Genomic DNA, 27,855 nt, shown 5'->3' with positions numbered 1-27,855 from the left:
CGGATTTATCAATATTATGTATGAGGCAATAGGCATATAGGCTACATTTGATTTCGGTAAGTTGTACTGTATCTTTCAACATAGGCTAGTTCATTTGTGTGTATTTCTTTGTGTGTACTTCGAAGGGTGCAGTCTATGACGTTTCCTACATCACATGACACAAATATGACCAATCAGCGGTCAGCTTGAGGCCCCGGAAACGGTTTTGGGCTTTACCACAGTTCTCCAGTTGTCCTTTCTAGGTTGCGGTTGTATTTCTGTGCTTGAACTACCTGCCCCGCTAATCATTTTGTTTCTCGCCGTATACTATCACCACCAACCGGGGGAAGACAGACACAATTCTGACAGGTACACAAACCTCTTCTTTATCAAGCATCCTCATAAATGCATAATAAATACTGACATATTAAATCTGTACCTTTAACGTAGACACGAACACATTACCGCGCTGTGATCAGTAAAATGTCAGTTTATATGGTTTAAAAAACGCGATGGAGAGCTAGCCGGCTAATGTTAGCCGTTAGGGCTGGTCGTGATAAAGGCGTTTAGCGCTGGCAGTCTGTCTTAACTGTTGATTTTGACAGACCCAGGGCCGGCGAGAACTGATCTTTTTCAGTCTAGTTATCATACGGATGATTTTTAATATCTTGTGCACTAACCTTCAGCTTCACACTGAGACAGTGGCCCAAGGTTAGAGAGTCTGTATGTGCTTGAATTGTAAACATGTTTTAGATTTAGATTGCAAATCTGATTGTATGTGGCGTGGCATTGTGATGAGCACCTGTCATCCTGTTTCTGCATGGTTTGTTTCATTTGAGTCGGACATTTTAGCTCGTTGCTTCGGCTTTGAAGGGATTTGTGTTCATGATAACGTAACGTACATCCCTTGCTGTCGTGTTGACAGCATAACTAACATGTTGTTAGTATCGTGTTGTCTTCCCTATAATGCGCTGAAAATGCCTGCTCTTTATATTAAGCTTGTGTGTTTTAGCAAGAAGAATATCGAAAGCACGGACTGTGCAGTCCTCTCAGTTTATTTCCTTCCTCTTATTTTTATGATTTATGACAGGATGCAGTCATAAAACACTTTTGAATTGTGTGTTTTCGTGGTTGCATGATGCGACATTTGATGCACCTTGCAGGCGGTTTGAGGGTTCGAATGTTTACCAGACCCCTGCGGTGTTTTCTTCATATGATATGTATGTATTCAAAGGAAAAGATTTTTTTTTTTTTTTTCTTATTCAGGACTGAAACAGGTTGTGTCGAGCCATGGCATTCAGTAAAGGTTATCGTATTTATCATAAGCTGGATCCACCTCCATACAGTGTGATCGTGGAGACCAGAAATCGAGAGGAATGCCTGATGTTTGAGTCTGGAGCCGTGGCTGTACTGTGTAAGACTGTCCTCACACCCTTTATAATACTCACTTTTTATTTATTTTAAATCTAAAAATGTTAAACCTGTTTAAAACTTTGATTTGCATTGATTCCCAGAATTTCCTAGATGCAAAAAAAAAAAAAAAAAAATGCCTTAAATATTGTCTATTTGCATATAACTGTTTTGGAGTCTATAAATCATCTGCAAATATGACATGTGGTTTTTAAGTGAATGTTTTCATGTTATCCCCAGCGGCGGCAGAGAAAGAGACCATCAAAACGGCATACACCAAAATGCTGGATGCTTATGGGATACTGGGAGTTCTTCGTCTTAACCTTGGTACAGTTTATCAGCCTCTTTTTTTTTTTTTTCTCTCCGTTGTGTTTGTCATCATAACAAATACAAATCCGCCCTGTCGCCAGATTAAGTGTAAATCTCACCAAAACACTAAAATGCACTGCAAAACCAAGATTTATGGAAGGAAAATGCACAACATATTATCAACCAGTTTTTATACAAAGATAGTCACTAATTACAGTGTAACTACAAGGTCAAGAGTTTGCAAGTGTAATATATTTCACTGTCATCTCCTGAAAACAGCATAGACATTGAGAGTCATCCACCCCAGTATTCAACTAAGTTGATGAAGCATATGTGTCTGATTCTTCACATTCTGAATATGTGAATGTGCTACGAACTGCTCTCTGAATCCGCTTCACTCTTCTCCCATAGGAGATTCTATGCTGCACAGCCTGGTGGTCGCAACAGGCTGCAGTTCAGTTGGAAAAGTCCAGGATTCAGAAGTTTTTCGGGTAACGGGCACAGACTTCGTCTCTCTGAAGAATGACCCCTCAGATGAGGACCGGATCGCTGACGTCAGGAAAATCTTAAACTCTGGGAACTTCTATTTTGCCTGGTCCCCCACTGGAGTAAGTCTGGACCTCAGCTTGAACGCACACCGCAGGTTCAGAGAAGACATATCTGACAATCGTTTTTTCTGGTGGGTATTTTTCAGATTGTAACCTCAAAGGTCCGTTTGATCTAATATAAATATATCTTTTTCCAAACATTTATTTTTTAGTGTTTTATGTGTGCAAAATATTTCCAGTTATTTGGACTGTTGAACTCAATCAGTAGACAAAAAATGGTTATAATGGAAAAGTAATCTTCACAGGAATCAGTCCCTCCATCTCCATCTCAAACATTATGGGGTGAACTGTGATGACTGGCTGCTGAGGTTGATGTGTGGTGGTGTGGAGATCCGGACCATCTACGCTGGCCACAAACAGGCCAAAGCTTGCGTGATCTCTCGGCTCAGCTCGGAGAGAGCAGGCACACGTTTTAATGTCCGAGGCACAAATGACGACGGCCAGGTGGCCAACTTTGTGGAGACAGAGCAGGTATGCCAACAATATGAGTTACCTGTGAATGACCATTGAACACACTTCCTTAACCCTCTGGTGGTCTTTGGTTTTTTTTTTTTTACTTCATCAGAATGGTATAAATCTTGGTTACTTTTGTGGCACTAGATATATAAACACAAACACAAACACAAACAAAAATAGTCTCACTTGAGATATTTCTGGTCAGAAATGACCACCATAGGAAATATGAGAAGTACAAAAAAATATTTTTTTGGAGTACAGTCTACATTTCAGCCACAATAAAGATAATGTCTAAATGTACATCCAAATGCAAAACCTAATAAAAGTATGTAATTATGTCTGAAAATATTCCTATGAGCAACTATGGGCTAGCCAGGCTTTATATTTATATATATATATATATATAGTAGGCAACATTTGAAGTGGATCAAAAAAGTTAATCTAAGTTGTCCTAAGACAAGAACGGGTATTGTTGTAATTCATGTATAACTTTGATGAAAGGTGATCCATTTCAAATGTTGACTACTGTATATATACACCATGGTATTACTTATGAGTTTCTTAATTTCTCCCATGCATGGCATCAGTCTAACTTCCATGCATTGGATTTTAAATACCTTTGCTTTTTAACTTAAACACTGTATTCATTGAAAATAAAATACTTTTTTTTTTTTCTAATTCTGTGTTCCCTACAGGTTATTTTCCTTGACGACAAAGTATCCTCCTTCATTCAAATCCGAGGGTCAATACCACTGTTCTGGGAGCAGCCAGGAATTCAGGTACAATAAAGCTTTGAATCAATATGACGCATGCTTGCAAAATATTTGCATTGGGCTCTACTGCACTGAGCTTTTTGGAGTTCCAAGCCCCTGCTGAGTCATCATAACAAACTTATTTTCTTGTGTTTCCACTTCATCACACCACCAGTGCTGACCCCCCTTTATTCATATTATCAGAAACACTCGTTTCAGGGGATTTTGTTGCAGCTGAATCAAAGTCGAGAGCCAAAAGGACTACATGGGAACCAGCAGCTGGTATATTGAAGGTTTAGTTCTGTCTGGTGGATGATCTGTTCTTTACTGCAACGAGTTTGTGCAATGTCAGTCGGTGAAAGTTGCACCTAAACCGAGATTCATTTTGGAAAGGAGCCAGATTCGGATAAATGTATTATTGCCTTCTTGCGAAATCAAGTTAAGATGCCAGGAAGCAGGTCTGGAAATGCCCGTGTCTTTCCTCTGACATTGCATAGATGATACATAGATGTATCTCTGCTTTTAGTGGGAAGCTGGTGAGGTGACCCTTCTTGAGCTGTTTTTTCAAAGCTTTGCACAGAACCTGAATGACAGGTGTTTTGTGTCATTTCAGGCCGTGGTGGTATTGGTTAAGGGAGTCCATTATCTTCACTGTCTGCAAAACTAAGAGCAAAATAATGAAAGTAGTATCGCCACGTGATACTTTTTTCTTTTCTCCCAGAAAGCTCAGGGTAATGTGAGCTCATCTCTGCTGCTATTCGGAATGTATGAAATATTAATGGCAGGGACCTGCGGAGACAACACACAGAATTGGGTGGGACTCTGCACAGACTGACTGAATCTAAAGCATAAATGTCCCACACCAGCTCTAAACCAGGGGTCTTCAGCCTATAAGGACCTCTTGTTGGAGGTGAAATAGGAACCATCTCTTACATTTTGATGGGGAAAAAATAGCATATTTAAATATTACAAATGTAATTAAATTGAATTAAAAATAGTTACCAATAATCAACTGTTTTATTTTATACATTAATAAAACATTAAACAACTAAAAACTTAAAATATTAAATAATTTTCAATAATTAGAATAAACCTGAAAAAATAAAATATAAAGAAATATTAGAAATGTTAAGTTGAGGTACTAAAACTAGAAAAACTCAACTGAAATAAAATAAATTAAAGATCATAAAAAATTGGAAAAATGACAAACTTAAAATTAAAATGAAAACTGTAAATATTAATATGAAATATTAAACCAAAAGCTAATTCAAAATATTAATACATACTATTATAGTATATAAATAATGATAAAATAACAATGTGATAGGGACACTTTAACTTGTTTTAGCTTTAAGTTAACTTTGTTAATTGGATTTTTGTTTAACATGTCTTCATTTTTTTCACAAAGATTAGTTTGAGATCAAACAATAATTGACAGACCAACTGCAGCACCATCACAGGTCACTTGTTGAAGACCCCTAGTTGCAAATTTTGGAATAAATTGGGTGAAAATAAATGATACAAAAGGCATAAAATTCAAACAATAAAAGGACAGTTCAGTCACCCTAGTTAGAAGACACCATGAACCAATCAAATAGCAGGAAGAGGAACCAGTTATATTTAAAGTTGTAACCTTATATGAGAATGCAGGAAATAAGAAGCCTGTCCTCTGTATTGCTTACCTATTATGGTTGTTGGTGTGAACGTAATGCATTAAACTGAAAGATGTGAGAGCAGTTGGTCAAATGTCATTTAGATAGGAAACCATTATTAGAAAGGGGTTTCCTGCTACTAGGAATAACTGAAACTAGCCAACATTAGAAGCTCAAACATCTATCTAAAACATGATTTATGACTGTCTTGGCAGGTTGTAAAATTCATGCGTTTCCTGGTATGATCGGTATCTCTGATAGATCTTCAGTCTTCAGTGAGCTTATGAAATCATAACTGATGAGCCACCACTGTGTTCTGCAGCAAATGTTTTTCATATCTTCAAATGCAGCTCTACTCAGCAGGCGGGACAGGCCTGTGTTGTCTTTTTCTCCCTGTCTCTCTCATCTTCCTTCCCTCTGCCACCTTAATTTCCTCTTGCACCAAATATGAAACCATTCACAGTTCTTCCTTTTTTGTGTTTTCTTTCTTTTTCCACAAAGGTGGGATCCCACCGTGTTAAGCTGTCCCGAGGTTTTGAAGCAAACGCACCTGCTTTTGAGAGGTAATTAAGTTTCCGCTGCTTTCTGGTGCTGCATGCGCCAGTATCCAGCTGTTCTGGCTCGAGCCCAAACATTAGTGCGTGATGAAAGCAATCCAGCGGACATTTGTGATGTGCAGGCCCTGCTTCAGTCAGTCCTGTTATTTACCACAATTTGGATCATGGGAATGTTCAGCCATGCCTAAGGATGTATTTTTAACTAGTCGATGTGCAATTAGGGTCTACCAGACCCCGATCAGATGCGTTTACACGCACAACAGCTGGATGAAGTGCTACAGGGGGTCTCAAGGCACAATTTAAAAGGTGAACTTTTTTAACAGGACTGATTGCTGTCTCATAAATGCAAACCGCTCATGGCATCAGCATTGATAGCATGAAGTTCTGAATACAAGCGTAAGATGTCCAGCCCCTTACCTAATATAAACATCTCGAAACCCATTCTATAAAGTACCGGTAAACCCAACTGTAAAATAATACTTAGTCTTTGACCATAAAAATCATATCTAAAACATAATGCACATTAGATTAAGTAACTACTATGTACTTAACATTTACAGTAATTAATAATGTAATAAAATGCACTTATTGTTTACATACATGTTTTATGTTGTACTTGTTGTTAAAATACCTGCATAATTACATCTGTAGTTACATCTGTTGACCCATTAACCCACCCCAAACCTAATCCCATCTCAATAGTAGCAAAAGTGTTTTCCAATACAACACAAAGACAACAAGTACATAGGTTTTTTTGTTTGTTTCGTTTTTTGACGCAAGTACATAGTGGTTAAAGACACCTAATACAAAATGGGACCAAAAAAACATGATGTAGAGTAAAATTTAAATAATTGCATCAAAATAATAATTTATTATTTGTTTATTTAATACATTTTCAGTGTTTTATGAAAAATATTTTAACAATTAAAGTATTATAAAAATAAATATATTAAAATATAAAAAAGGATTTTAATTAACTGAAATAAAGCTTTAAAAAAAAAAATATATATATATATATATATATATAGCTATAGCAAAGTTAGGAAATGGAGTACTAAAATGATTGAAACTAAACTGAAATAAAAGGGAATTAAAGCTAAATAATAAAAATGGCAAAAGCACATAGCAAAATTACTCAAATTTAAACCGAAATGTATCTTATTTATGTGTATGGTTTCTTGTTGGGTGCAAATGTTTGTTTTTCAACTAATTCTATTACAACTCTCTGTAATATAATATAAATTAATATAATCGATTAATTGGCAATAAGAATGTGAAAAATTACATTTAAATAAATAAATAAATAATTGATATTTAATTTAAACACTTATTTACACAATATTTAATATTTTCAAAACATAATACATTTAAAAATGCTACATTTGTTATTTATAAAATCGATTTTTTTTTATCAAATGGAAAGTCTAAAAAAGGTCAGCATTTGTGAGCCAGTTTTAAAGCATCTGTTACGTTGGGACGGGTTAATAACGGCATGACCTCGTCAAGGTCACTTAAGATGTCCTCCCTCTTCATCAACACAATCTCTTCATATGATTTTTTAAAGGAATGAATAGATTGATTAAAATGATAAAATCTTATCCTGAACATGTGGGAGGATTTATTCTTATCCAGCCCTGGCTCCTCACGCTGAGCATGATGGACATTCTTTATTCATCATGAGTCACTGCTCTGTTCCCTGGAGTGCTGAGTCAGGTCGTGATGAGAAGTAGATGCAAACAACACTGTCGTGGCTTTCATTTCTCACCCTCCGTCATGAATGATCTATTGATCGCTTGTTTCCGGAGCTTCTTTTGTTTTAAATCACCTTTGATTTTTCTTGAAGCATTGGATTGCTGTTGTAGATAACAGTAGCACCTCACTGCAGTACACGAGATCCAGGGGGCGGAGTTGGATCCAGATCTAAGGGGTGGAGATTGGTAGGTTTAGGGGTGGGTTTAGGGATCAGGGGGTGGAGATGGGTAGGTGTAGGGGTGGGTTTAGGGATCAGGGTGGAGATGGGTAGGTTTAGGGGTGGGTTTAGGGATCAGGGGGTGGAGATGGGTAGGTTTAGGGGTGGGTTTAGGGATCAGGGGGTGGAGATGGGTAGGTTTAGGTATATGTAAGGTCAAGGTGGGAGGAGTTGGGTCCAACTCCTCCCCCTGGATTTCGTGTTCTGCAGTGAGGACCATCTCGTAGATAAACATTTGTTATTTATTCCGCTTCAATACGATTAATGTGTATGAATGTGTATTAACACTGTGTGATGTTTCCTGTCCAGACACTTTAGCGCTCTGAGGAGGCTGTATGGCAAACAGGTGATCATCAACCTGCTGGGTATGAAGGAGGGGGAACACATGCTCAGTAAAGCATTCCAGGTGATTATTTTTTTTTTGGGTGGAAATAATCCGGTTTGGCGGGCTACAGTACTTTATTTCCGATGTATTTCAATACTCTAAAGTATGACAAAACCACAGTGGTTGTTCCGCTTTCTTTACTATGTAAAGACTCTTTGTCTTCGCCCACAGAGTCACCTGAAAGCTTCGGAACATGCACACGCTGTGAGAATGTTGAACTTTGACTATCATCAGATGGTTAAAGGTGGGAAGACTGACAAGCTCAACACTAACCTGAAACCTCAAATCAGCAAGTTTCTGGAGGAATGTGGTTTCTTCTACTACTCAGGGGAGGCCGGCATCCAGAGGTGGGGTTATATACCGTCCCAACACTGCTGGTTGTGGAAGAATAGCAAAAGACTTGAAATAACTAGTGCATGATATTTTTTTTGTTCTTTCAGCCACTGGGGTCTTTAAAGCAGAAATAATGTGACATTTTTATCTATGCATATATGCACAATATAATGTAAAATAATTTGTAATATGGTATAATAAATTATATAATACAGGGTTTCACAAACAGCTTCTTGAGGAAACTACAGGTTATTTTGTGAGTCTATAATGCTAATCATTAATTAAAAGATTAAAAGAAAAGAAAAAATCATTTAAAACAACAACATCAAAGTAAAACGCTTGATGAAAAAATATGAAATATTTTATTTAATTACCTGCTTGTTGTGTGACCATTAACTGAAATCAAAGAACTGTGAAAAATGTGTTGCCAATGTGTTGTTAAATTACTGAAATATTAACTTAAAAGCTCAGGGAGACCTTCAAGTAAATATTTTGACAACATGGTTTGGCTGACAAAAAAATTGGGAATATAATACAATTTATGATTCTGAAAATTAATATTAATTAAATTTAAATTACAAAATAATTTACATTTTGATTTAAATATTTATTTACTCAATATTCAAGTCATTAAAAAAACACTTTCAATAAATTCAGGGTCTACAAAGTAATTGGCTAAGGTGATAACCAAAAATAGCTGAGTAAATTGTCTACCACAATTGTGTTCACCACAGATGTCAAACTGGAACCATTCGTTCCAATTGTCTGGACTGCTTAGACCGAACGAACAGTGTCCAGGCCTTCATTGCACTTGAGGTATATTTGTAACACAGTTATAGTTGTTTTTACATTTTTCTTGTCTTTCATTTATTATATTATATAATATGTCTCTTTTTTTTCCAGATGCTTCCAAAACAGTTGGAAGACATGGGTCTGACAGAGAAGCCTCAGCTGGTGGCTCGCTTTCAGGAGGTCTTCCGCTCTATGTGGTCCACCAATGGAGACTCCGTCAGCAAAATCTACGCAGGCACTGGCGCTCTGGATGGCAAGGCTAAGGTGCGTGTCAGCTTGTAACACATGCAAAGAATGCAGCACAAAAGGCATTGGAGAGCTGAAAATGGTCATTTCTGTGCGATCTTTGCCCCTTAAAGTCCCCATGTAGTCAATAATTGTATCCCTTAAAACTCATCTTTGATTACCAACATGATATATTTATGTCATGCCTTAAAAGAGCTTGAATGTAACTCTACACCCTTGCCTCATTTAGTATACGCAGTTCTATGAATATGCAAATTAGCCCGCCTCCACTCACTCACACCAGATCCACTTGTTGACGATCACACGTTGATGTGATTGGTTACAAGGTAGTTTGTGACGTCAGAAACACCAGTGATTTCAAACCGCATTCTGTCTTTGGTTCACTGCAGTTTTAAGGAGAAAATACTCAGCAGTGGTGTTGACTTGTGAATTTGCATATGGTTTGTAATTAAAACACCACAGTAGACACATAGACAATTAAACAACATTAAAAGCTTAATTTTCACCTCAGGGGACTTCAAGTTTTGTCTAAGTTAAGGTTGTCTTAACTCATGTGTCTGCTGTTTTTTCTTGCTTTCCTATGGCTGTTCCTCTTCCTGTTCGGTAAGTTAACTGTAGCCAGTTGTGTCGATTTGAGTTGTGATGCTGTATTTATCTTGTCTGCTCTGTTTTGTTTTGTGTCCGTTCTGTTGTGTTAATAGAGAGAGATTACTGAAGCTGGCAGTGCTGTCAACTTTAATAAGGCCTCTTTACAGACCGTAAACCATAAAAGCCTGTAAACCTCTCCCAGCTAGGCCTCAAACCTCAGGCTATATCTAGCTAATCACAGAAATTGTTTTATATAACAGGGCTCCAGTCTAACATTTGAGAGCAGTAGCACCGGTGCCATTAAGTACTACAGATGATGGCACTAGCACCTGATTTGGTAGCGGTGGGGGGATTTTTCATCATAAAGATAATTTAATCATAAAATTACTATTATTTTGCATTAATAAGTGCAGTAACTAATAATAGCGCATGCTTATTTCTTGGAAATGCACATTTGACAGTAAAGCGCTGAGCTTGAGTTGAGATGCTACTAAAAATTGTATATTTTTTATTTTTGGTCATCACATTAAAAATAACATAAACCCTGAACGAACAAAAAATAACGAACCCTGAAATGAATCATTTAAAAACATTCGACTGTTTCTGCCACAATACCATGGTTGCAGTTAGCGTTAGTACGTTAAATCCATAGTGAATGTTGGTGATTTGTGTACTGAAAAGCCTTCTTTAACTTGTTCGTTCATGGCACAATGCTTCTCCTGGTTTCCACGTCAGTGTTGTTTGATCTGATATGGTTTATAACAGAGAATTCTGCACCGAATTTGAATGCTTCCCACTAGATCTCGCTGCGATGCTGTTAATGCTGCGGTGAATTCAAATGCTTTCTCACTGGATCTCCCAGCGCAGTGTAGAAACGGTGTCACTTGATCGAGATCGGCCCGCAAGTAAACCAGTTCTGAGCTTGTCTAATATTGGTCCGAGCTGATAAACTTTATGCGCTGTGCAGCTCAAACAGAAAAGTGCGGTTTCTTTCCGCTTTCGTTTAATTTGCCATTTGATGTTTTTCATATGCAGCAGAAATGGCAGCATCAGTTGGTGAAACGTGGTGCAACTCTAACAAAATTTAGTCACACCAGCAGGAAAAAAAGGTTTACGGGTTTAGGTTTAAAAGTAAGGTGCGACCGTTTAGCCGCAATCTGGATCCCTGTATAAGTTTTGCTCTGATGTTCGTTTGAATTTGTTTTGTTTTGTTTTGTTTTTCCAGCCCTTAACTGTTTTATATTAACTATTTAATTTATTTGTTTTTTCCCTGTAGGGTGGAAAGCTAAAAGACGGCGCTCGCTCAGTCACCAGAACCATTCAGAACAACTTCTTTGACAGCTCTAAACAGGAAGCCATTGACATCCTGAGACTGGGCAGCACCCTCAACAGTGACCTGGCAGATAAAGCACGAGCCCTTCTCACAACCAGCAGCCTTTATGGTATGATTTACAACACCACACTCTAGTCTGAAATAAACCAGGGCTCTGGGGGGAAAATGGCTGCGAAAATGACAAAAAATGTATTAAAACGATTTTTGGAATGTGGGGATAAAAAATGCCCATGTAGTGAACATAAGTACCATTATTAGTTAATAATTATGGAAATGTATTAATTATCAAGTGTTTATTGTGCTATAATATGTTGTTATTTTGTGTTTTATGAGAATTTTACTTATTTTTTTATTTTTACTTAGGATTTACAATAATTTACAATAATATTTTGTTTAATTATTATTTTATATATATATATATATATATATATATATTATAAATTATATGTTATGAATATACTAATATTATATAATTAATTATATAAATATATTCAATATTTAAAATACCTGGTAAATGCTTATTAGACTTTACTGTTTCAGGTACAGTTGGTTACATTCAAACATGCTCGGCACCATTTTTTTGTGTTTGTGGTCATGGTTTTTGGGATCCGTCTGCTGTAGTGGACTGATTTCATCGCGTGAATTTGGATCTGAATGAGTTTCCTCATGCTAGCGTGCTAATCTGCGGCTCCCGTCTGCTTTGGGTGCGAGATTAGCTCTGAACAAGAGGACTAATGCTGTTATCTTTCTAACGGCTAACTGTTAACCTCTCTCTTCCCCCTCTCCCTTTCTTTTTCTTTTTCTCCTTAATGCTTACGATTTAAGTCTCTGAGCCCATTTTACAGTCAGGTACAGTATACACAGACCAGCCATAAATCCATAACTGTTTATGTTTCCATGTGTCATAAACTCTGTGTTTATTTTGGCGCCTCTGACATTGTACTGCGTGTTTTTATCTTTTTATCATCCTTTTAATTTTCTGTGCAGTCTTGTTTTAAATACAATATATCATTTTGTCCAACTTTCAAGGACAGAATTTAATCTGTCTCATAGTGGTTTGGTCAATGTCATATGCGTTATAGTTTCTTTTGTGCGCTCTGGCCATTAGTTCCATGTCTAAGGTATTATTTCATATCCAACTGTAGTACTCAGTAATCATTTTAATGAAGGTTTTGATAAGAATTTGTCTTACTGTTTTTAGCATCTCCCAGAGTGCTTCTGGGCATGTGTCAGAACTACTACAAGTACACACGACCCAAGAAGATCAGAGTGTGTGTGGGTACATGGAACGTGAACGGGGGCAAGCAATTCCGAAGCATTGCGTTTCGTAACCACACACTTAATGATTGGTTGTTGGATGCTCCTAAGAAGGCCGGACATCCAGAATTCCAGGGTACGTGTTGATGCAAAGTCAGTGCAAATGATACTTCAAAGGGAAATGAGGTTGCTGTGTATTTAGAGAGGACCTATTATGCCCTTTTACAAAGTCTTGTATTTGGGAATAATTTTTTATGCTTGAATGTTCAAAAACACCTTATTTTTCACATATGTTGAATTGTTGCAGCACCTCTCTTCCCAGTCTGTCAGTAATGCTCTGTTTAGTTCCTGTCTCTATGAAGCCCCTCCTTCGGAAAAGCGCAATGTTCTCTGATTGGTTGGCTGAATCAGTGTGTTGTGATTGGTCAACTGCTTTGCTCAGCTTTCGGAAATTTCACGGCCCTTACCATAAACGCATTAGATCCAGTGTGGAAAAAATAGTATCTCTTGAATATGGCGACAACACCTTCAGAAACAGTGTTCAGAAACAGTGCATACTGATATAGAAAGTACCTATTGTAGTGGACTTTGTGCTTTGTTACTATGCAGACCTTTTTCATGCTCAAACAGCAACATTACACACAAAAGTTGAAAATGTAAAAAAAGCATAATAGGTCCTCTTTAATATCTGTCAGTTAAATGACTAATGAAACTAGTGAAAATAATTGAGTGGCTTCTTATATCATAGTCTCGGACTGTTTTGTCATGCAGATAGCAAATCCAACCCCGTGGACATCTTTGCTATCGGCTTTGAGGAAATGGTGGAGCTGAATGCCGGCAATATTGTCAGCGCGAGGTAAGAACTAACCTGACGTTAGAGATTTCAAAGTTCACCGATTGTACTTGCATAATAAGCGGAAACAGCATTTCCTGTGGTCAGTGGTTGGAATGTGCTACACAGTAATCATTTGTTCCAATCGGCATTTAAGGTTAAATATTTATTTGTGATATCGTCATGCTCTTGTTCCTTTGACAACTGTTTAACTTTTCTTTCTTCCCTGGCAGCACCACTAATCAAAAGCTGTGGGCTGCAGAACTGCAGAAGAACATCTCACGAGATCAAAGATACGTGCTGCTGGCCTCAGAGCAGCTGGTGGGTGTGTGTCTGTTCGTCTTCATACGCCCTCAGCATGCACCGTTCATCAGGTAGGAGTACGATCATTTCAAGTATTTAAGAGGATTTAAATGACTTCTCTGTTCTCATATTATGTGTTGCTGTTCTATAATAGGGACGTTGCTGTCGATACAGTGAAGACTGGCATGGGCGGGGCCACTGGTAATAAAGGAGGTGTGGCTATTCGCATGCTCTTCCACACAACTAGCATCTGCTTCGTGTGCTCACATTTTGCCGCTGGCCAGTCACAGGTCAAAGAGAGGAACGACGACTACAATGAAATCGCACGCAAACTGACCTTCCCTATGGTAATCGTTTATGATGTAAAAAACTTCTGTTCAGGTTATGATCACCACCTTCTTCCTTTTATAATAATAATAATAATATTAGTAGCAGGGGTGTCAAAATGAACACATACATTTTTTCAGTTTAACACATTAAAAATATTTAATGCAATTAACGCAGCATCTGTTTTTCGTCATCCTTTGGCTAGCATTACATTATGTGATCACGCTCTTATTCATGCAAATGCTTTTAAACCATTCCAGCATGATAAAACAAAGAAGAGAACTAAGTGCAGTACAGGCGTCCTGTCTGTGAATCTCCTTTCTGAATCTCCACTTCTCTTTCACACTTGAAAAAACAACACAAACTTATGCCAAAATGGCCGTTTTGTCGAGTATCATCGTAAGCACAGTACACAGTAGTCTTAAATTAGTTAAATGAACATCAAGGGTTGTCAGAAAATGGATGTGTCAGATTCATCCCATGTGCGTCTGGATTTAAAGTGACAGTAGCCTCATAAACCTGCTGCTGCCTATTAATGAGAACAAAGAACAAAATAACTATTTTTTTTTTAGCTTTAATAAAAATGAATCTATATTTAATCTATAAATGATGCAGTGAAGATTGTGAAGTGTTTGATAACTTTATTTAATTTCTGGATATTTCCTACCTGTTAGATCAAATATTTAAAATATGCTGTCTTTATGTTGTTTCTACATTAATTTGGAGATTAAATGTGAAATTATTACAATATAAAAATATATTAAAAACTTTAAATATTAGGTGCGATTAATTACAGAAAAATGTACAATTAGTTCATTTTTTAATTGATTGACAGCACTAATTAGTTGTAGTAGTATTAATATTTAAGTACATAATAATGAACCATTAACAATATATTTTTTATATTTATTTTTATATAATATAAATAATAAAAACAATTATAATATTGTTTATTATACAGTAATATTGATGTTATTAGTAATATTAAATACATAATAATAAATATTAATATAAATATACATTTATTATTTATTTGTATTTTTTATATAATATAAATACAAAAAATATTAAATGTGTATCATTAATAAATACTAATAATTTTTTTATATATTATGTTTTAGGGTCGTCTCCTTTACTCCCATGATTATGTATTCTGGTGTGGAGATTTCAACTACCGAATAAATATTCCTAATGAAGAGGTGAAGGAGCTGATCAGACAGCAGAATTGGGATTCACTGATCGGTGGAGATCAACTGGTGGAGCAGAAGAATGCTGGACAGGTATTTTAGGAGGGGGAAACAGCTATATCAGCAGTGTATTTGTTTGTTTTTTTACATTACTTTATTCATATTCCAGGTTTTCAAAGGCTTTATTGAAGGGAAGCTGGATTTTGCCCCCACTTACAAATATGACCTGTTTTCGGAGGACTACGACACCAGTGAGAAGTGCCGCACACCGGCCTGGACTGACCGTGTGCTGTGGAAGAGAAGAAAGTGGAACTTTGATAGAACTGGTGAGAATTTAATTAAAAATATATCCTTAACCAACAACCACATTTTAAATGCAGTATAAAACAGCTCACGCTTATGTAAGTTGAAGTTTAAATTTTCACTAAATCTGTATGTGTGTGTGTTACAGCGGAAGAATTGGAGTTGAATGTAGTAGGAGCCCCAGTGAGTGAGGAAGATCAGTACCCATGGAGCCCTGGAGAGCTCAAGTACTATGGTAGAGCAGAGCTCAAAACCTCTGATCACAGGTGAGAGAGCCAACTTTCAGGATTTAAACTGACAACATGCTTAGTGCCATCCAGTGGGCCTCAGAGGTACAGCAGGAGGCTGTCCATTAATGTTTTTTTTATTGTCAGTAATTGTTCAAATATAAAAATTCAAGTCTATCTTTGTTCTTAATACCACAATGATCATGATTGGACAGTTAAATCACATTGTGGACCGCAGTTCTATTTCCATTAACATTTGTCTCTCAAAAGGCCTGTGGTGGCCATCATAGACATGGACGTACTTGAGGTGGACCCAGAGGCCAGACATCAGGTGTATAAGGACGTGATCGCCCTGCAGGGTCCACCTGATGGAACCATCCTCGTCTCTCTCTGCTCTTCTGGTCCTGATGACTACTTTGATGATGCTTTGATCGACGACCTGTTGGACAAGTTTGCTAATTTTGGCGAGGTTATTCTTATCAGGTAAGAATTGTTTGCATGTAAAATTAAATTATTATTATATTTGATTGTTATATAACTTTATTTATACACTAATTAAATGTATTAAATACTCATTAATTTGATGAAAAGTGACAGTTAAGAAATTTTATTATGTTCTTATTACATTTCAATATTTTCTGTCCACCCTCAAAAATATTAAAGAGATAGTTCACCCAAAAATGAAAATTCTGTCATCATTTACTCACCCTCATGTTGTTCCAAACCGGTATGATTTTCTTACTTCTGTTGGCTACCGTTAACCAGACAGTTGACAGTAGCCATTGACTTCCATAGTATTTATCATAGTTTTCTTAAGATGGAATTCAATGGGGTCCATCAACTGTCTGATTACCACCATTCTTTAAAATATCTTATTTTGTGTTCAACAGAAGAATAGATACTCATACAGGTTTGGAAAAACTTGAGGGTGAGTAAATGATGACAGAAGTTTTATTTTTGGGTGAACCATGGGAAAAAAGCAGAAAAAACAAACCTTTTCCAAAATTGATAATAATAAGAAATGTTTCTTGAGCACCAAATCAGCAGATTATTATGATTTCTGAAGGATCATGTGAATTCAGCTTTGCCATCACAGGAATAAATTACAATTTTAAAATATATAGAAAGTTATTTTAAATTCTAATAATATTTCAGTATTTTTCTGTTTTTACTATTTTTGATTAAATAAATGCCACCTTGGTGAGCCTAAGAAACATAAAAAATTCTTACCGACCCCAAACTTTAGAGCAATTATTATTATTATTTTCCTGAACAGGTTTGTTGAAGAGAAAATGTGGGTGACATTTTTGGAGGGATACTCAGCACTGGCAGCTCTGTCTCTGAGTGCCTCTACTGTAAGTGACTCTACTGTACAATAAGTTTCATTAAAAAAAAAAAAAATGATTATTTACATTAGGGGTGGGGAAAAAAATAGATTCTTGGATGCATCGTGATTCGGACGTGGACGATTCTGAATCGATTCACAAATGTCAAAAATTGATTTTCAAAAAAAAGACCGAAATTCTAATAACGTAATATTGACGCAAAAGGCGGAACTCTAAAGCGGACGTGCAGTGCGCAGACAGTCTGTGGCGTGCACATAACAGAGGCGCGCACATAACAGAGGCGCATGATGGCTGAGCGCCAAATTTGAACGGCACCCTCTTCGTTAAAAGCTAACGTATGGAAAATTGGCAATTTCATTGTGACCTATTTAGTATTTTTTTGTATGAGAGCTGCTTTCTGTATTGTTTAGTTTTCACATCAATATGCTGTAAACCGATCTGTTATACGTACGTTACACTGCCCTCCACAGTCAGAGTATGTATCAGTGTTCATTCACTTTTTTTGTATAAGCTGTTTTTGATTGTGGTATACAGCAAACATTTCAAGTCATAACTCTTTATTATTTAGTTGTGCATAAGAGTGGCTTTGTATGTTACTAATTATTCAGAATATGCGTAAGTCCACAAGCATTATGTTTGTATGAGAGCTGCTGGTACATAATTCTATATTTTTGAACGAAAACTGTTTGCGATTTCAATAAAATGAATATAGGAAGTATTGGAAGTAAATTCTGTATGGGTCATCATAAATACTTTGCTTTAAAAGTACCAAGTAGTCACAAAAAAAAAAGATGCATCGATAATCGTTACCCTCTGAATCGTAATCGAATCGAATCGAGAGGTGCCTAGAGATTCCCACCCCTAATTTACATGCAGAAATGCATTATACTATATCATAATAATGACAGGTAATCTAATCGTCCCTCATTATGTCCATATGCAGGTGAATGGAAAGACCATAGACATCCGTCTGAGGAGTCCTGGTTGGATAAAGAGTCTAGAGGAAGAAATGAGTGTGGAGAGAATCTGCGGCAGCATCCCAACATCCACCAGCTCCACTCTGCTGGCAGAAAACTCTGACATGGGAGAAGAGTATGATATGGAAGGTATGGCATCTGTTCGGGTTACATGGTTCCAAAATGCAACATGAACCAATGGAAATACGGGTCAGCATGGAGTTCCATTTTTACTGCTGTGTCGACAGGTGATGTGGACGAGGAGGTTGAAGATATCTTACCCCAGCACCTGCAGCCTGGAGCGGGCATGGATCTAAGCTCATCCCCAAACCCATCCCCACGCAGCAGCCCCTGCCCCTCTCCTACCCATGGAGAGCCTGCGCCCCCCATCCGGCCCAGCAGAGCCCCCCCACGCACAGCTGGACCACCACAGGGTAGTGCTAATATTTGACTCTACTCAACATTTGTATTTATATCAGTTTTTTTTTTTTTTGGTGTATAAATGAAATGTAGTAAAATGTAGGAAAGGACACAGTTCAGAATTTTGGGGTCAGTAAGATTTTTATTTTTCAAATAAATTAATATTTTTAAAAAATATATTTTAATATTTATATAAAAAAAGGAAACTTTTATTTTAAATTGTATTAATATGTAACAATATCATTATATCCATCCACAATATATTTTAGATCAAATAAATGCACCCTTGGTGAGCATATGAGACTTTTTTCAAAAACATAAAAAAATATATATATATATATATTAGTAAAGTAAAAGAGCAAAAAATATATCTTAATATTTAAATTCCCTTCCTGAAGACCAAAAATTCCAGTACATTAATTTTCCTTTGTTTTTACACTGCGAAAAGGAGGATTAAGCCCAGCATCCATTATAAGGGAAATGGCAGGTAAAGAGTGCTGTTTCAGATATGTTGCTGATGTGCTTCAATGGTTCCTGAGCTCTTAGAGTGTGTGTGTGTGTGTGTGTGTGTGTGTGTGTGTGTGTGTGTGTGTGTGTGTGTGTGTGTGTGTGTCTCAAGGCTTCGATGTGGTTTGCAGTGCTGTGGGCTGAGCTAAATCTCTCAGGCTGTTGTTTTGATGCTTTTGATGATGAGATGTGTTTTTTATTTAATTTAATTTTGTTTGCTCAGGTTCTCCGGTTGATGGTCAGCCAGCTGGAGCTCCTTCATCACAGGGGCTAGAGCCAAAACGCGCCCCTCCTCCACGCCCCAATGCCCGACCAGCCCGACCTGCACCTCCACAGCGCCCACCGCCACCCTCAGGTACAGCTATGAAGTCTTTGTTCATTTTTACACAGGCATGACAATTTTCTGATCTGTTCTCACTAGAAGTTAAACCCAAATGAGACAAGTTTTTCCTGGGATTGAAACGCCCAAACAAATGTGTTCAATACATTATAAATACTATGTTTTCACTTTTTTTCATTGGCATTTTACAATGGTTCTAAAGGAGGCTCTACTACACCTGTTAGGAAAGATTCAGCAGGTAATGCTGTACATAATGTTGTGGTTTGGTTAGTTAGTTGGCCTAGATATTAAAAGTGTCTGGCTAACTTTTTCGAATGTAATACACTATGATGCAGTTCTGTGCTCTGTTTGGTAGTGTTTCATATGCTTTTCTTGAGCCTCGTTGTAATTTTGGCTTTTTGTTGTTTGTAAAAATCAATTTTGCAACTGTATTTTTGTTCATGATGTAATTTTTTTTGGCAAATTTTTGAATTTTCTTTCAAAGGCTTTGCTGAGCCTCTCAATCTAGAGTTTGTTCTGACTGAATATGAAGGTAATTTCTGAAAGAAATGTAGATTTTAGAAGATTCTTGCAGTGTTCGTCCTTGTGTATGGTGACCTCCTGGTCAGTTGAGACCTCCTGCACTTGCTAACAGAAATAGACTAATTTATGTGGGGCAGGGGTGTTCAAGTCAACCATCTTGCAGTGCATGAAGTCTCAGTTGTTCCAATGATTTTGATTTAGTTTTCGAGTGTGAAGTGCTGGGTTGAATTAGGTGAATTAGCTTTTGTAATTGAATAGAGAAAGAAAGAAATGATCTCTCCATCAGGTAAGGAATCTGCTTGGTCAAATATATTTTCTCCCTAGCTGAAGGCTGTAATGTGCTACAAAACTAATTTTGAATAATTCCAAACTTTTTAATAACTTTTCCCCTCATGCTGACAAAAGGACAAAAAAGCCCAGCATTAGCACGTGCAGATGCATCTGGTGAGTTCTTGTCTCGCTCATCCGTGACAGAAAATTTTATTGACGGACATATTTGGGCCTTTATCATGCCATGATTTTGCAAGCCTCGGGCTCGTTTTAACAAAATAGAGCTAAAAAAGTTAGTTGACGTTCTTGACAGGAGCGGCTTTCTTTTAAGGCATCTGTTTAAGTTTATCAGTTCATCAGTTTTTTAGTATAGACTAATTGACTGGCATTTGAATTGGACCTGAAGTTCAAAATATAGATTTTCATATATTTTCACAAACATATTTTCTATAACTATTACTGAATGTTTGATTATGGCATCGGCTGTTTTTCAGGTCGAGGTCAACCAACTGGATCAGCCCCTGGAGGCGCCCCAAGGCCGGTGGGTGGGCTAATTGACATGAATATTATTAAAAAAGGAAAAAATAAGATGTATATCGTGTTAAATATTATGATTTTGCTTTAGATTCCACCTCGAGCAGGAGTTATCAGTGTCCCTCCTCAGGCTAGACCTCCTCCTCCTGCTCATCCCGGGGCCCCCAGACCCGTAGCAGAGGTGCATCCTGGGGCCCCTCGACCTTCACCTGATAATCACCCCGGAGCACCAAGACCCACTGCTGAACCCCAAAGCAAGCCATCCGAGCTGCCTCTGGGTTCGTTAAACTCTTCTAATTACCAATTAATTTTACTTTTATATTATCATTTTTGTATATACATTTCTTATTGAAGTTCAGCCCCTATTATGGCCTGAAAGAGTTTGGTTTTTGTTGTCGACATGTTGAGAAGCCGCTGTTTTCTGTGGTGGGAATCCACATTGCATGCACTCGAAAGGATGAGGACTCGCACTGGAATTGATACGGAAAAAACGATGCCATCGTTACTGTTCGTATCACTGTGTATCAAGTGCTGAGGAAGCCTCCGGAGCTGAAATTCAGATATGATAATAGGCGTTTTGTTTCTGACACGCGCTGAAAGCTATAGAACAATCACAACAGACTGAGCCATCCGACCAATAAGAGCAGAGTAGGCTCGCGGAAAGTAGGGGTTTAGAGAGACTGAATCTTCTAACCGTTTCCAGACTCTTTGAGAAACGAGGTGATGTCCAATGAATATTATGAGAAAATTAAAGTGTTTTTTGACCTTGGATGCAAGAACCTTTAAAATAGCCCAATAGGGGCACTTTAATTTAGTATTTAAAACGGTATATATAATTTTATATGAGATTTTATACAAAATTGAGATATATGTCAATCTTTAACCATCTACTGTGTGTCTGTCTTTTAGGTCCACCCCCCACACTGCCAGGTCCCATGAGACCTCAGATGATATCACCCATGCAGCCTCAGTCTATGTCACCAGTGCAGCCTCCTGTCCAAGCCCAGCTCCCTCTACCAATGCAGCCCACTTTCCCTGCCCCTCTGGTGCCTCAGCCGGCCCCCCAAGCACCTGCTGGAGCCGCTGCCGCCCCTCAGCCCGGACTGGCATCTCCCAAGCCTCCACCCCGGAGCCGGTCCGCTCACACACTGCCACCTGAGTCTGCTCCTCCTCCTCCTCCTACAACCCAGGTTAGTCCTCTTTCTCTGCTCACTTTTGCATGGATGTCAAGATCATAAGCCCTATATTTAATTGTGATAAAGATCAACACTCTTTCAAAGATGCAAAGACCCACAAGATTCAAATATTACAAGAACGTGTTCACATCCTAAACCCAAGCCGGGCTCAGGTGCAAGACAAAAAAGATAGCCTGTATATGTATATGTATATGTATATATGTATGGAGCTGTAACTTCAGTGTGCGGACATCATTTTTTCCTTTCTAAGGACCCACAAGATCCCATCCTGGGGTTAATAAGGCCTCTTCCAGATAATCCAAGGCCTCTTCCTCTTCCTCTTTCTTTTTTACTTTTCTAGTTATAACGACTTCGTTCAGGTAGTTCTCATAGTCATGTTTCGCTCTTCTTGATGCATGTGTCTTTCTCTTTCACTAGCAGGAGCAATCCTCAGGTTGACAGGTACTGGATTAAGTAATTTCTAGTATTCACGTTGTCTTCATGGCACCATAGCCTGTAGTCACGATGTATGGGGTGCTCATACATATAGGATCCTCCATGTTATAGTTGGTTTTTCCCCTTTCCATCTTTAATTTTACCTTTTTTTTTTTTTTTTTTTTTGAATGTCAGAAAATTATAATGTAAAACTTAACTTGAACCCCTTGATAATATTGTATATATATATATAAAAAATGACCTGGTTATGAGGTTTATCAAGTTTTTCCAACAGGGGGGTTCAAGGAAAGTGTCATCCAGTATTTGTTGTGGGTATTGTTTGTTTTTAATCTGTGATATCTGTTATAATTGTTTTCAATGTTTCTTGGACAAGGTTAAGCAATTCTAGTAGACTTGCACACTAATCATATTTGTCTTTTGGTTTTATAATGCTGGTTTTTGTTTTATAATAGACTGTTTAATAAAACAGTATTAGGATCTTTTAGTTTTCGATTTATGTTGATGTCTGTCATTGCACCATTTATGTTTTAACCAACAAGTCATCATGATTTTTATCAAAAATTGTAACAAACACAATGTTTAAAATGAAAAGTCAACATGAATCAACATGGGTTTTCAACTCATTTTACATCTGTAATAATGAAACGGGTTATTAAAAGGTGCATTCAGTAATTTGGTACTAATTTAATGAATTACTATCTGATTAACCTAAAATAAGTGCATTATTGAATTTTTACGACTTGAGGGAAATTAGAGTTATATTTAAATAAAAAGAAGTAGCATTTTTACTGTTCTGGGTCATAAATGACCCCTAACATTTGGGCTATTATTTAGCAGCTTAGGAGGGGTAAATGACCTAATACGTTAGTAGATAGAACTGTTATACAAGAAAGAAAGTAGACAGTATATGAAAAAGTATAAGCATTTGCCGTGTGGTTGATGCCCAATGTCGCTAGCTGAGCAGAAATACATAATCATGTTTCTCTTGGTCCCCTCAAAGTTGCATTGGATTTTCTCCTTAAAGTTAAGAGGCCTATCTACCACTGTTGTTCTGCACTTTATGTTCATAGAGTTAGTTTGTGGAGTAAATATATAGGCTATAATCTGTGAGTGTACACAGCTTTTTTTTTAAATGGCGGGTGCAGTTGTTTTGCGTGCGTTCGGCCAATCAGTGTACACTTACGTCACTGATAGTTCCTATTGTGCTGGATTAGACCCTACTCTGAATTAGGAGCTAAATGAGTTCCTCCAAAAGGCGTTCCTGGAACTAAAATCGTTCCCAGTTCCTGCAGTGTGAACACGCCAAAAAGCAGATACTGCTGCCATTAGTTCTAGGAACTATGAAAAGGTTCCTCCAATGCAAAAGCCCCCATTGTTACTATTTCAGTGAAGTTAGTGTTATGACATTTCATAAAACACACAGTAAGATACACACTTACTGTTCAAACAGCCAAGGTGTGACAATTTAATACAATCAAATCTGATTTCATGTTGACTTTAAAACTCCAATATGCTCTAGCTTCTCATCATGTCATAAGTTTGATTTATGTGTTTTTCTTTCCCCAGGCCAAGGGCATGAATGGAGTCCAAAGAGAAGCACAATGGAAACTAGACCCCTTCGACATGCTTAACAGCCAGTCCCTCTTCCAGAACGCATCGTTCTCCGCTTCCCTCCCTCGCTCCTCATCCTCATCCTCATCCACCACCTCCCCTTCTTCTTCTTCCTCTACGTTGCCCAGCTCCCTCTCCCTATTCTCGTCTCCGGACACCAGTAACGCTCCATGTCTCCTGTCTCCACCCGTCACCTCACGCAGCAAATCCCAGGAGTCCCTCCGTTCATCCCCCAGTCCGTTCCTCGCAGACGCCCAACCCAGACCCAACAGCACAAACCCTTTCACCGGCAACCTGCTGCCCTCCCCTCGCCGATCACTCACACCTGATTTCTACACCCAGCATCAGGCCCAAGCGGCCAATCCTGGCCTGAACAGGGCCATGTCGGCTGTGGTGCACAGTTCCACTCTTCCAACATCTTTCTCCAGACAACAATCCTTAGTTCCTGCTACAGCAGCAGCCCCAACCAAACAGACCCAAAAGTGGGTCACCTTTGATGACGATTCAGACTTTTTAAAAAAGGCTCCATCCGCAGTTGGGACCGGCCCGCCACTTATACCCGCAGCCTCATCCCTTCCCTTCCCACAACCCCCGAGCAGCTTCCCCAGCTCAGGCTTTGACTTCCTTTTAAGAAAGGCTCCATCTGCAGTTTCGACCGGCCCGCCACTTATAAACGCAGCCTCATCCCTTCCCTTCCCACAACCCCAGAGCAGCTTCCCCAGCTCAGGCTTTGACATGGACAGCAACTGGGTGTCGCTTCCCACCTCTACGTTCCCCACAATCCCCCCTCCGATCCCAACCAGGACTAATACCAGCATCAAAAACGCCCACATCCCTTCCAGAAACGAATTCACAGAGAGATGATACAGCGGAGAACATGTATGTAAAATATGGAGAATATATTATTGTGTATCTATACGTGTATGGTTTGTATAAAAGTGCGGTGGTGGAAATGTTGACCTGTTTGTACGAAAGAAAGAAATCTGGCTGTTTATTTTAGCCCAATGCAGATAGGAAACCAAATTCAAGCAGATGTATCACAGTATGATTTTTTAGATTTTAAAATAATGGTCAGAGAACCTGTCATTTGCAAATTAACCTGCATAGACATATACACACACATGTGTGTAAAATTGTACAATTCAATGGCCAGATATTAAACATTTAGCCCGCAAATCATTCAGCATCAAACTACATGTTAATCAGATGTAAAAAATGTACAAATATTAAATTATATATCTTGTTGCATTTTCATTGTTTACTCACCTTCATGTCAGAAAACAGAAGAAGAAAAAAAATGTGCCCATTCAATGGATCTCAATGGGGTTGTTTTGGACCCCAATGATTTGGCATTATACGCACAAAACCATTTTTCGAAATATGTTCCACAGAAGAAAGCAAGTCAAACAGCATTGTAAAGACATAAGGTGAGTAAATGATGATAGATCTTTCACTTTTTGGTGAAATATCCCTTTATTCTGTAGCCCAATTCTAACGTATCATCAAACGCACATATTTAAAATGCCTGGCTGTGTCCGACCTGTTCTACGCCATCATATCCGTTAAATGGGCTTGTCAGTGAGCGAAGATATTTTTTGATGTTTATCTCATTATGAATGTATCTCTCACCAGTTTCTATTGCCTATGTTAAGATTCAGAGTGTGGTGTGTGCAGTACAGTTGCTGTGCTTTTCTGCATACTCAAATCGAGGGTCTAATTTTTGTGTACACAGAAAAGACCCCCTCCCACCCCGTGCATCGTGTAGCACGACCAATGTGCTTAGCTTGTCAAAATATATCTTCTATACATATTCATAGTGATTATATGTCTTCCTAGTGGGGGAAACATTTTTAAAGTAGGTCTGAATTGTGTTTATATTTGCAGCATATACATGCCATATCTAAAGTGCACTGAAGAGCTCGGTCCTCTAGGCGTTCAAACGCAAAAGTTTGAGATGTTAGGTTTGCGCGGAGAGGGCGAGCGAGGGTCACAGTGGCCCTCTCATTCATCGACAATGTATATACACGTGCTTTCAGTCTCCTCTGATCCAAAGCTCTTGGCAGAAATGCTGTATTAAACAAATGTGTAGTGTGTGTGTGTTTGATTTGGTGGGTTCCTCCCTCAGGATGTCGGTCATGCTTTCTTTAGTGCAATGTGTACTTATTCGCTCAATGATATATTATTTTTTAATTTCGGTGAACAGGTTGTGGATAAATCTATTTATTGTTGTGCGGAGGAATACTGTGCTGTGTTTTGGAGTGTGACGTCTGTTTCTGTGTACTTTAGCTGTTCGTGTGAGTGCGCTTGAGTCGTCATGTTGAGGGATTCTGATATCTTTGTTATAAGTCATTATAGCATTATGTCTTCAAACTGTTTTAGTGAAATATATTTGTTATGGTATAAAGTATGGTATAATGTTGAGGGGAAGACAGACTGTTAAATGAACACACAGATTGATTATGAATGCCATAATATTTAAAGCTACCATCCTATGTTGTTTAATAATGCCTTAGACATTTTGAAGAAGTGTTTATTGGATTCTTATGGGATAAATGGTTCAGCCTCAGTTGTTTTTGTTGATTGTATAGCATTCTGGACTGTGTAATGATGCATTATGGGTGAATGGTCAGCCTTCAGGCACTGGCATTTTATGTGTGCAGTTGGTTTACTCATATTATGCAGGTTTTTAAATGTCCTTCAAGGGCATAGTGAAATGATTCCGTCTTGGTTAAAGTGTAGGGATTTCAGGAAAGCAGTATTTTACTTGTACTTTTGTTCCTTGTTTACATTTTAGGTACACATTTAACATCTGCACAGTTGTTCAAATGTTCTCCTGGGGTGTGTTGAGCAACATATTTTGGCTTTGAGCTTACAGATATATTTTTGAACCTGGAAAGCACTGAAAAGTTTGTCTCCATTTGTGGTTTGGTTGAGGAAGGGGTCAGAAGAAAGCCAGCCAGCAAGATTATGTGTACTAATGCATGAGAAATCCATTCCAAAATGCATTCCAAAGCACTAACTGTGAACATCTCCAGAATAAAGAGAAGTATCAGGTTATGGATAATAAACTATATCTATTTTTCTTTTGATGCCTGATAAACACAGTGTAACCACTTAACATTCAAAGGCATTAGAAGTGATTTGTTCAGGTGTTCTGTATGTAATGGAAGCGTTGAACCTGACATTGCCGGCGCTAGTTATTAAAAAGAAGCAAGATTTTATAGGAATTAACTCCTTTTGTGAAGTTAACGTTCCATTGTAGCTTTTAGCCCAGTAGTGAACAAAAGTCTGTGGTATTAACCTTATATGTATGTATACACAAACCACAAAACTGCAATTCAGTAACGAGTACTCGATCTGTAATTTAAGTGCATATCAAAAGTGCACATTTATGTATGGAGCAATTGATGTTGTATGTATGCAATAATAAATGTAATTCAACATGAATCATACTGTTATTATTGGATGCATCAGATCTTATTACATGACAAAGTATTTCAAAAGTGTGTGTATATATATAATGCAGTATATTACTGCAAAGCTTTTATGAGTATGTTTTCTTGTGAAATGTTTTGGAGTGTTTATTTAATGTTGGTTGTTCGAAATGTGCAAAATCACACAAATCAACCTGTACATAAACTTTTAATAACAGTTGCAAAAATTCGAAAATTATTTTAAAAAATCAAGCTCATATTACTTAGCTTGACCTCCCGAAGTTTATTATGGATTAAATATATAGAGATTTTTTTTCTGAGGGTTAATTGCCTTTCACTGACCGTTTGTTAAAAGGAAAAACGTCCTTTTTAGGTGTTATAGGCCAGTTATTTAATCTATATTATAGTATTATTTTTTAATCTTTATATTTGAGCTACCTTTTATTTTTATATTTGTAATTTGTTTTAGTACGTTTGTT

At 37.7% G+C, this 27,855-nt stretch overlaps 1 protein-coding gene across 10 annotated transcripts; it reads left to right on the top strand.

Moving 5' to 3' along the window:
- The first annotated feature begins 235 nt into the window (after positions 1-235).
- On the top strand, positions 236-27,389 carry synj1 (synaptojanin 1). 10 transcript variants are annotated; one of them, XM_084401404.1, is made up of 32 exons: positions 236-348; positions 1,246-1,393; positions 1,630-1,716; positions 2,110-2,377; positions 2,552-2,777; positions 3,458-3,541; positions 5,668-5,729; positions 8,002-8,098; positions 8,249-8,424; positions 9,145-9,226; positions 9,314-9,466; positions 11,313-11,478; positions 12,195-12,218; positions 12,571-12,762; positions 13,398-13,482; positions 13,692-13,832; positions 13,916-14,108; positions 15,210-15,368; positions 15,445-15,601; positions 15,727-15,844; positions 16,076-16,288; positions 17,082-17,160; positions 18,095-18,257; positions 18,356-18,541; positions 18,976-19,014; positions 19,258-19,389; positions 20,302-20,340; positions 20,661-20,707; positions 20,792-20,978; positions 21,610-21,890; positions 22,314-22,337; positions 23,898-25,225. In XM_084401404.1, the coding sequence occupies exons 2-31, from the start codon at positions 1,270-1,272 to the stop codon at positions 22,332-22,334; spliced, it is 3,981 nt and encodes a 1,326-aa protein (XP_084257530.1). In that variant the 5' UTR covers positions 236-348; positions 1,246-1,269; the 3' UTR covers positions 22,335-22,337; positions 23,898-25,225. The 10 variants fall into 10 exon arrangements, with proteins under 10 accessions (XP_084257530.1, XP_084257524.1, XP_084257522.1 ...); XM_084401398.1 differs by lacking the exon at positions 22,314-22,337 and having other exon boundaries at positions 11,322-11,478; positions 23,898-27,389; XM_084401396.1 differs by lacking the exon at positions 22,314-22,337 and having other exon boundaries at positions 23,898-27,389.
- Positions 27,390-27,855: the final 466 nt, after the last annotated feature.

This window comes from Rutilus rutilus, assembly GCF_951802725.1.
Source record: "Rutilus rutilus genome assembly, chromosome: 25".
NCBI classification, from domain to species: Eukaryota; Metazoa; Chordata; class Actinopteri; order Cypriniformes; family Leuciscidae; genus Rutilus; species Rutilus rutilus.
The sequence above is the reverse complement of the archived record's forward strand: the minus strand, read 5'-3'. Positions and strand labels throughout refer to the sequence as shown.